The sequence below is a fragment of the Panthera uncia genome, unplaced genomic scaffold (genome assembly GCF_023721935.1).
Source record: "Panthera uncia isolate 11264 unplaced genomic scaffold, Puncia_PCG_1.0 HiC_scaffold_1919, whole genome shotgun sequence".
Taxonomy (NCBI): Eukaryota; Metazoa; Chordata; class Mammalia; order Carnivora; family Felidae; genus Panthera; species Panthera uncia.
The window spans coordinates 1-10,472 of NW_026058601.1; the positions used below are offsets into that span (position 1 = coordinate 1).

The 10,472-nt window shown below is 62.3% G+C and overlaps 1 protein-coding gene and 1 pseudogene across 1 annotated transcript; both read right to left on the reverse strand.

Moving 5' to 3' along the window:
- Positions 1-322: 322 nt before the first annotated feature.
- LOC125917486 (single-stranded DNA-binding protein 4-like) lies at positions 323-9,385 on the reverse strand. The gene is made up of 4 exons (XM_049623669.1): positions 9,057-9,385; positions 2,423-2,495; positions 2,004-2,065; positions 323-1,904 (listed from the first exon to the last, which is right to left on the reverse strand). The coding sequence occupies exons 1-4, from the start codon at positions 9,113-9,115 to the stop codon at positions 1,523-1,525; spliced, it is 576 nt and encodes a 191-aa protein (XP_049479626.1). The 5' UTR covers positions 9,116-9,385; the 3' UTR covers positions 323-1,522.
- LOC125917487 (U6 snRNA-associated Sm-like protein LSm2) lies at positions 5,155-9,050 on the reverse strand (annotated as a pseudogene).
- Positions 9,386-10,472: the final 1,087 nt, after the last annotated feature.

Here is a 10,472-nt window from a genome sequence, read left to right on the forward strand (position 1 = left end):
GCGGTCCACTCTCCCTGGCGGGTGGCCCAGCTAGGCCCCCCCCCCCCACCACGTCCATCATCCACCCGGAGACGCCCTGGCCCAACCTGCGTTGCTATGACGACGGGTTGGGCGCGCTAGCGTTTCCTGGAGATGCCGAGGTCGGCAGCAGAGCCGGGAGGGGCGAACTGAGTCCCCACTCGGAGGCACCCCCCACACACCGACCACGTAGAGGAGGCAAGCAGGGCGCTAGAGCAGCGGCCGGGCAGGATATGCGCCCGCAGCCACAGAGAACCCGCCACCCCGGGGCCAGGTCGCTACCCACCGCGGGCGGGGCGGGGGGGGGGTCCCCATCCCCCCACCCACGTCCGTTGTGCCCGTGCCATCTCCCCCCACCCCCCCACGCCACGCGCGCTCCGCTGCCATGGTAACCGGCGCGCTCCCGGGAAGCGCGTTCCCCTCCGTGTGAAGAACCAAGCGCTCCGCCCTCCTTGCCCTCCCTGGAGGCGCCCTGAGAGGCCGCTGGAGTCGCGGGCAGAGGCAAAGCCGGGGCGGAGAGGGAAGGGGCGCTGAGCAGGCCGGGAGGGGCTAGGGCTCGACTGGGAGGGGGCGCCCTCACGGAGTCAGGCACGCACACAACTCCAGACACCCCTGGAGCCCCAGTTCTGGCAGGAGAGGGACAGGGGGGCAGCACACGAGCAGTGGGACCCAATAGGGACCAACAGTATGACCCCAGCTCCCAAGCACAGCGTAAGGCGCGTGAGGAGCGTCTTCAGGGACAAGACGAAGCCTTACCCCTCTGGGGCCGCACTCCCGCCCTACGAAGGCCTGCACTGGGCAGGGGAGGGGATGCATTATGCGGGGAGGCGGTGCACAACCTTGACCAATTGCAGAGCGAGATGGGGACCGCCACGCCCTGGGAGGCCCGAGGGGGCGCAGCGGGGAGGATTGCTCAGGACGCGAGGACGGCCGTCGGAGTGTGGGCGCACAACGGGGAGGGCGGTGGGAGGGGGGGACTCGCCTAGAGCTGCCCGCCCCTGGACGCCAGCTGAGCTGCCGCTTCCCCCTTGAGTGGGCCCGGAGCCCCCAAGCCTTTCCTGGCCAACCAGAGACCCCTCGGAGAAGCCGGGTGGCCAAGCCCCACACCCAAGGCCAAGAAGATAAAGGCAGGGGCTGCCATCTGCGCGTGACAAAATGCCACCAGCCCTTTCATGTCATGCCCTTTCCTCTTCAGACAGGCCTCTGACCCCCACTCAACCCAGAAGGAAACTGAGGCCAAAGAGGTGGAGTCAACAGCCTCAGCCACCAAGCAAAGTTAGGAAGTGTGCCCACTGCTGGGCCTCTACTGCTCAAGGGTGCACCTGCCAGTTAGCCAACCCCCACCGCCACTCCCGCCTGCACTCAGAAAGGCTGGGGCGGGAGGGGACATGCAGTAGTGGCCCCAACCCTGTCCCCCGCCACACATGTAGACACACACACACACAAACTACACATACACAGCTAGGCAGATGGGGAGGCAGGAGCTCCTGGCTCCACGGGGGATTCAGATGATGGAGAAGAGAGGCGGGGCCGGCCTCAGGAAGGTATGGGGGGGGGGGGCTGTGGGGGCCCTCAGGAGCTGAGCGCAGTGGAAGGACCTCCCCCATCTTGTGAGTATCCCTATACTGAGTAGAGGGAATAGGGACTCCCCAGAAGTGGCCAGATCCCAGATCAATCCCCACAGCCAGACCCACTTGGCCACCCAAGCCAGCCTCAGGCCACACAGGACCCCAAGGCCACAGGCCCAGAAACCTGCCCATGCCCACGAGCCCTGGTCCCAGTCCCCGGGGCAGGGACTCACGTAGTCCTGGAAGGCCTTGGCCTCATTTGAGTGCTCACACGCCTCTCTGCGGTCAGGTGCTGCACAGTACAAGTCCCAGAACACGCTGTGGGCGGCAGGGAGGGGGGGGGGGGGGACGATGGTTTCCCCACACGTCCCCACCCAGCCCCCCTCCGTGGCCCACCCTGGCCAGCCTCACACGCACCACCACCAGGAATGCAGGAACCCTGGGGGCTCCCCCAGCGTAATGTTCTTCTCCCATCGGATCTGCAGGGGGAAGGCAAGACAGTGAGAGGGCCCTGCCTGACCCCTTCCAACCTGAGGCAGCCCTAGCCCAGCCTGGTGCCTGGGGAATGCTGGGGCAGGGGACCAGCGGCCCAGAGCAAGGGAGCTGGGAGGGGGGCAACTATGTGAGGGGCAGATAAGTGGGCACAGATTGTCAGATGGCCAGGCAGATGCCTGGACACCAGTCCACGGGCCCTGATCCACCCCAGCCCTCAGTTCCCAGGGCCAGCAGAGGGGCACCCCAACCCATCTGGAAAGGAGATGGAGAGGACCCCAGGGTATGGGTGGTAAGGAAGGGCCCAGCTTAGGGGGGATCTCTGCCTGGCCAGGCTGGCTTACCTCGGACAGAAAGGTCTGGGCTGACTTCTGGGCACCAACGTGCAACAGGTACTCGTATACATAGAGTGCCAACCTGCAGGCAGGCAGAGGGGAGGCTGGCTCAGGCCTGGGGCGAGCCCCACAGTCCCAAGGATCCCTGAGAGAGGCCCTCAGTGAGCCCCTCATGACGCCACTCCCGGCCTCACTCACTGCCCCCTGCTGGTTCCCCAATCACCCACATCTCCCCCACCCTGACAGGTGATGACCTCAGTTGCTCAGACCAGCCAACTCCTACATATCCATCAATACCCAGCCTGCAGGCCCTTCTTCTAGGCAACGCTGTCAGCAGTCCATAACCCCCCACTTGCAAACCAAACTCTGCTGTTAAACACCAAGTCCTGGCCCCATCCTGCCAACGCTGAGACCCCAGAACAGCCTTGGTCCCGGGGAGGTTTTCTGCCCAGGAGAAAGGGCTCCCGGATGTCGCTCCAGACTATGCCCTGGGTAGGGTCTCCCAGCCAGTACCCTAGGCCATGTGGCCAGGGCCCGGCACCTAATTCCCTCCCAGCCTTGCCTGCTAGGGGCCCTCTTCCAGGTGTCCCTGGACCCCTGTTCTCTTTCTCAGGATCAGCGCCCATCCACCAGTGGTGGCCATGACCCATCTATACCAGCCCTCCAGGGAGAGTCTGGAGAAGTGAGGGTAGCGAGGGGCAGTGAGGCCAGCAGTGCCACTTGGCTGCCACGGCACCTTGTCGAAACACAGTGCCGGGTAACCTTAGACACACCAATCTGGCCACTGCCCACCCCAAGAACAGGCCACCTTCCATCCGGCAGTGTCCTCCACGGACCACGTAGGAAGGCCGGCCCTTCCACGCCACCTTCCAAGCCTCTCCATCCTCAGCCTCCACGCCCCCTCATCAGTCCTCCACACCAGCAAGCAGAGAAACAACTTCCTGGCCCCTGGGGTCACCCATTTCCCAACCATCCACTCCACAGTTACTGGCCCCTCCCAGTGCTCCCAGGGACCTTACTGCCCGTCCAGGTCCCATGTGGGCTGGGGGGTATAGGGTCCAGATCCAAGACTGGGGACTCCTCAAGGGCTGGCCTGAGCTGGAAGGCCTTCTAGTACGCCTCCCCACTCGGCTGGCCGCCCTTCCCTGGCTGAGGGCCCCATACTAAAATAACCCTGCTTTGTCTCATGTTCCTGCTCTCTCCCCACCTTCCCAGCCAGGCTTCTTGATCCTCACATACCCGCCCCCCATCAGATCACTCCCCCTTCCTCAGACCTCACAGAGGCAGTTCTGGCCATTCTGTCCTGGCCCCCAGTCCCTGCCCCACCCCATGGGTTCTGTCCTTGGCCTGGATCCTCTTCCTTCATCCAGCACCTCCCTGTGCAATGAACGCGACAGACACCTGTACCTCTGCAAGCCACCTGCTCGTGGGCAGACAGGGACACAACAATACATAGAAGCTAAGTTATATGGTGGGCCGGAAGGTTATGCGTGCTAGGGAAGGGCAAAAGGGGGACGTTAAGGGGTTGGGGTGGGCAGCTGTCCCAGGGTGAGGTGGGCCCCCGGCTCACACCACACCAAATGAGCTGCGACAGCCACCTACAGGGACAGGGCACAGAGGGGTAGAGTCACGGTGCTCACGCAACTCCAAGCGTGGGTTTTCCTCAAGACTGGCTGCGGATTCCCCCACATCATCGCACCCCTCTCAGCCTTCCTGGCCCCATGGCCCCATGGCCAGGTCTACCTGTCCAATTCACTCCTGTGACTCTTCCTTTCTGGAGGCTTCCTGAGCCTTCAAGGGGCCTGCATCTGCCAGCCCTGTGTCCATTAGTGAAGGAACGAATGTGAAAAGCCAATGGCCTGAAGCAGAGCCAACCAGCCCAGGCCTACCAACTACCCCACCTTCCAGGTAAGGAGAGGCTGAGAGAGGCCTGGTCAGTCCCTCAACCATTTCGGGGGTTGCTGCAAGGAGCAGGAAAGTCTGGGGTGAGACGTCCAGAGACAAGGAAGCAAAATGAGGTGGGGGAACCCAGGTAGATGGGGTAAGGGTAGGGGTAGTGGGGGGCTGCGGTCTTGCCCTGGGGGAATTCTAGCTCAGTAAGCCCCCTGAAGAAATACCCTTGGCTCCCACCACAACCACCAAGGGGTCTACACTGCCAGCCATTGGGTCCTCCTATACCTCCCTTTGCCCTTGACTGTTCAGCAGTGACATGTGACCCGGAATGCAGGTTCAGGAGCCCACCTCTGCCTGCCCCCCACGCCCCTGTGATCTGGCTTGGGTGGTCTGGCCTTGACTCACAAAGGTACAAGGGTGCACACACGTGCACGAATAATATCCACCCAACCATAGCCCTGAGATCACCGCACTTACTGAATTTAGGGGGAAAAGACTTAAGGAAAAAGCTCTCTCTCCTGATTCGGAGCCTTCTTCCTGCCTCCTCTAGCACACGCTTGGCCCAGGCCACTAGCATCTCTTACCTGGATTTTGACAACCCCCCCCCCCCCCCCCCCTTCCAGGGGCTGCGCTCTCCCCAGCCCCTAGTGTCTACACACACACATCCCGGAACACTCCCCCTTCACTGCCCCAACACACATACACTGGCCATCCTCCACCTCAGGGCCTTTACCCAGGGTGTTCACCCACCTCCAACGCTTCCACCTAGAGACTGGTGTAGCTCAAATGTCACCCGTCACAGTCTTTCCTATCACACCTAACACCACCTGTCCCATCCGCCACCGCCCCCCCACCCCCATCACCTTATTTATCCCCTTCTGACACATAGGTCTCTGCTCTCTGCCTGCAGCTCCTTCTGGAATGTAGCTTCGGAGGGGGCCGGGGGTGGAGGCAGGGACTTGCTCTCTTTCACTCACTACTGAACTTAAAACAGAGCCCAGCGCATCTTGGGCCCCCAGCTACCCCAAAGGAATGAACAAACGAACACCAGGACTCCCTCCTGTGACTTCGGGGGGGATTAACACAAGTAGTCTGGTAAGCGCCCATACAAGTTGGCTGAGTATTTCGATATTAAGGATTTGGGTGGGGTCTTATCCCCAAAGCAGAGAAACCAGGCGTTTTCAGTTTTGCCGATTTCTCTTACATGTTGGTACTTTCATTTTTACTACGATGGAGTCTGAGGGAAGAATTGTGAGCTGTTTTGTTTTGGGTGAAAAGTGTTTTTGTTGTTGTTGCTTGTGTGTGCATCGTAAGTTTATTGCCGATACGGGAGGGAGATTCCTTCCATCCCCAAAACGAAACACATGGGTGCCCTGGAGACATCTAGGAGATTCTTCCCACTCCACGGAAGGAGTGAGAAGGACGGATGCTGGGGACAAGGCAGGCTTTGCCGTTCCCCAGCCTACTTATCCTCCCCTCAACAGAGGAGAGCTGCTCCCCACTATTATTTCCTCTCATCCACTCATCCCTGAAGAAATAATTAAAAAAAAAAAAAAAGGCCCCACTATTAAAAAAAAAAAAAAAAAAAAGACAAAAAACCCTCAAGTATGGGAGCCAGGGGTCCCGGCTGGGACTTGAGGTTAAAGGTCACCAGTAGAAGAGGGACAGGGAGGGGAGGAGGAACCACCACTGTTTCTGCTGCAGGGCCTCCTTCCTTGCTGCGTCCTGTAGCCGCTGCATCGGCCTCATCTGCCGGCAACCGCACAGAGCGGACCACTGAGCCCCGGATGAAGCAGTCCTTCACTGATAACGTGGGAGGCTATTTCTCAGGGTCTGTGACACTGACGTCAGTTAGTTTGATGTTGAGATACCGATCCACACGCTGGAGGGTTCCTCAGATGCTCAGGTCATTCTTGAGTTCCACGACCACATCCTTGCCCACAAGGGACTTGAAAAAGGAGTGGAAGAGCAAGGTGGTCCAGCCACTGCCGGAGGGAAAGCGAGGGCCGGAACCGCCAGCCTGGGGCCTGACGGCGCGCATGTTGGGGGCGGGGGGTGGGGGGTGTGAAAATTTTTGAAGCCTGGACATGGGCTATGTGGTTCAGGGTCCTTCAGAGACCCCAAGCAGGGCTTCTAGTTTGACGGTCACTGACCAAGCCCTGGGCTCGGTCATGGGGAAGGGCCTGGGCTCTGGATCCAAATCCCGGCATCCCCACCCCTAACCAGGTTGGCAAATGACCTGCAGAATGACTGCACTCATGGGGGTGCTTCTGCGGTAAGAGGGCAGGCGGATGGAAGGAGCGAGTGACCTAGAGGATCTGGCGTGCCCAGACCCCAAGTATTCATAGGAAGAAAGGCACACGGTGACCTAATAGGATGTTAGAGCCCCGCAGGCTACAATGCGGCACCACCACCGTAATCAAGAATTATGGTAGGTAAACGGATGCTCCCCGCATGGTGTCCTCCTCCCCCTTAAAGCCCCTGGACTTGCTGCTGGGGGCTGGGAGATGCCCTCTACCCAGGGGCTTGTATCACTCAACAAAGGGACTCTCCAAGCCGCACACTTCCTCCCTCCCCACTGCTGCCTTCAAGGCCAGGCCTCCAGGCATCTCTTGCCAGGGTGGGGACCACCCTCCTCACCATCCGCCTGGCACAGCCTCCACACTTGCCCCCTCACAGCCCTTCTCCCACACGGTGGCCAGAGTGATGACCCCCACTCACAAATTCCACCTCTGTCTTCCTCCTCCTCCTCCTCCTGTTCCCTCCCAGACACTACCTCTTCTCAAGTCCTTCCTTGGAGGCTCCCCTGTGTCCAGCGGCTCTGCTTAGCCTCCAAGACTCAGTTCAGGGGCTCCTTTCTTAAGAACCTCTTCCTCATCTGCTCTCCAAACAAGGAGCCCACAGCCATACTTGGAAAGCCCAGCAAGAAACAGAGCAAACGCAAGGTGAGTCCCGCACCTGCTGAGCTAAGGAACAAACTTCACCTGTGGTCACGTGCCCGGTCTCAAAACCCACCCCAGGAGAAAAAAACACAAGGAACCCAGTGACACCAACCATGGTTGTCGTTTCTGGAATGATTTAAACCAACCTAGCAGCACTTTCCAACGGCAGAACCTCTGCAGCCATAGGAGGAGGGATACAAAGGGGACAAAGGGGCCTGCAGCTACCCCTGCTACCTTCGTACTCTTATTTAAAAAGCCCTAAATCCAATGACCAAATGCAAGTGCTAGTTCGTTCTGGGTGGTAGGTGCCCTCCAGGCTGCCCTGTAGGTTGGGAGTGTTTATTATTGGATCCACTATCCTGGCACCCAGCGGGTATTCAGTCCTTTCTGGGGCAGGCTGTCCCAGACCCAGTGTTGAGATGGGGAGCCAGAGGCGGGCGCAGGACAGGGACCTGAGACGGAAGAAGGGCAGGAGGAGGCAGGAGGGTGAGCAGGGAGAAAAACATAGTGCCAGCAGGGGCTGAGGACCTGAGCAGTGTAACCCCCCCCCCTACACACACACACCCCATTTCACAGAGGAGGAAACTGAGGCCCAGACACAGGAAGTGGCTGGGCTGGTGGCTGCCTGCGTGGGGTTCCTTGTAGTCCTCGTGAGAATCCTACAAGGCCGGTCGTCCTTATTTCAGAAAGGAAGGCTCAGCAGCAACCAGCCGGCTTCCCGGGCGCGGTGTCGCCCTCCCCCCCCTTCCGAGAGCTCTCGCTCTCGTGCCCCAGACGCTGAGACCTCAGCAGATCGCTTCCTCCCCAGGGCCCCCGCAGCCCTACGGATGAAAGAGGGGGTGCGACCATCTGGTGTTTTCCAAACTTTCTTTAGCAGCAGAACCCGATCTCCAAACCAACGCTTACATGGGAGCCCCTACAAGAAACGGACGAACGCAGGGCAGCTCTGGTCACCAAGGGGCCTGGAGAATAGGCACGATGGCACCTTTAGCCTCCGCATGAGGGGTTTTTGCAGATCCCAGTGTCCCCCCCCCTCCCCCCCACTGGGAGCCGTGTGGCCTCCCCAGGGGATCCACCCAGCTGCCCACGCGGGGCTGGGGCCAGCACCCCTCAGGCCCTCTCCTCTCTCAAGCTCTTCCTGAGGTGCAGGGGTTCCCCCCTCCCCGACGGAGGTCAGTCTCGTCGGCCGCGGAAACTTCCCTGCAGAATGTGGGAGAGGGCTCGGCTCGCGACCTCGCGCGCACGCAGGTCTCGACTGTTGGAGGTCTCGCGACCTTCGAGTCCGGCTCGGATCTGTCGCGCCCCTTCGAATCCTGCGCCCTCAAGTCTGGGGCGCGACCCCTCGCGCCACTCGGATCGCTCAAGCCCTCGGGTTTCACGCGCCCCCTCAAATCTCGCGAACCTCGGGTCTCCAGCACCCCTGCAGCCCTCCCGACCTCTGGGATCTCGCGCACCCCCTCCAGCCACACGACCCCTCGCGTCCCTCGCGCCGCCCGAGTCCCACACGCGCCCGTCAAATCTCGCGAACCCTGCAGCTCCTCACTCCCCTCAGATCTAGCGCACTCCCACGAATCCCGCGGCCCCGCGCGCCCCTCGGGTCTCGCGCGCCCCCCCTCAAATCTCGCGCCCCTCGGGTCTCGCGCGCCCCCGCAAATCTCGCGACCCCTTCGAGCCGCGCTGGGGCCCCGCACGCCCTGCCCCCGCGCCCACGTGCCCCGCGCGGTGCCCGCCGGCATTGGGGCCCACGGAAGCCTGCGCGGCGGCCGAGTCCCGCCCCCGGCGCCCACGGCCCCGGCCCACCGACTCACTTCTCGCGGGCCTGGCTGTCGGAGGGCACGGCCGAGCCCTTGCCCCCCTTGGCGTACATGCTGCTCCGAGCCGCCGCCGCCGCCGCCTCCGGGGCCCACACCTGTCAGGCGGCACCGCGGGCCGCGCTAGCGGTCGCCATAGCTACCCCGCGCCCTGGGCCTCACAGCCCCGAGCCCCGCGCGGGCACCGCGGGCATCGTCCGCGCGGGGGAGCTCCAGACGGCCAAGGCGGCGGTGGCGGCGGCGGCGGCAGCTCCAGCTTCGGCTCCAGCCACGGGTTTTATTTTCTTCCTCTCTTCCCTCAGCGCGGGCTGTTCCGGGAAGCGCGCGCCCCCTCCTCCCGCCGCGCGCGCCCCCGCCCGCCGCCTCCCTGCCGCCCGCGGGCGCCGCTCTTAAAGGGGCGATGGCGGGCGCGCGGATGGGTCCCGCTGTGGGGACCGTGGGCCGGGCGCGCACGCGCAGTGCCCAACGCAGTGGGGTGGGGTGGGGTGGGGTGGGGGGGGAGCGCGGGGACACACACGGAGGCACGGGTGGGGGCGGCCACCTGGGGACACACAGCAGGATACAGTTGATCACGGCTCCACACACACGGTCTACAAATAGGACCAGCCACCCAAATTGTACACCCAGGACCACAGCCACACACGGGACCCTACACACACAAATCCACAGAGCTACTGGAACGACGGGTGAGAGTTCCCTAAAGCGACAGGCCGTCACACGGGGTGTCCTCCCCACAGATATGCCCCCCCCACATCCTGAGAGGAACCCGCCACACGTAGGGTTCACCCAGGGACACCCCGTCCCACACACGGTGGTATACACAGTGGCCACCAGGACAGCGCCACAGACGGACAGCGTCACACGGTCCCGGGGCCTGTGGCCACTCACAGACACACGACGCAGACACAGGCAACCCGAAGACCACCACACAGCGCCGCCCCGTAGCCACACCCCGTGTCAACAGCAGTTGCTGGGTGATTGTCGCCTGGGTCCTTCCTGCGGCTGCTGCTCAGCCTGGGTATCGGCCAGCTGTAAACGGGGCGCATCCCACTTTTCATTGTCTCTGCAGGAGTCAGGACTGCAGGCGGGGGGGTGGGGGGGACCCCCTCCAGGGGCCCTTCTCCTCCCTCCAGAGGGTGTGAGAGGGGGGCAGACACCGCAGTAAGGACAAGGGTGCCTGCGAGGGGTGGAGGCCTGTGCGCGGGACCTGCTTGCGCCCGGTGGCGGGAGGCAGTGCGGTTGTGTCTCCAGGTCTGGATGTTGCTGTGAATGTCCGCCATAGGGGTGCCCCCCCCCCCCCCCCCCCCGCACGACTGCGAGCGTGTGTGTCTGTGTCTGGGTGTGAACCCGCAGTTCCTGTGTGAATGCACATGTGCATCATGCCTGCCTGGAGTTTGGTAGGTATCCAGGGAA

Coding starts and splice junctions, on each gene's coding strand:
- LOC125917486 (XM_049623669.1), bottom strand. CDS start 9,115: ATGTACGCCAAGGGGGGCAAGGGCTCGGCCGTGCCCTCCGACAGCCAG. Junction 2,496..9,056: donor GACAGCCAGGCCCGCGAGAA/GTGAGTCGGTGG, acceptor GCCTGCCTGCAG/GTTGGCACTCTATGTATACG. Junction 2,066..2,422: donor CCCAGACCTTTCTGTCCGAG/GTAAGCCAGCCT, acceptor TTCCCCCTGCAG/ATCCGATGGGAGAAGAACAT.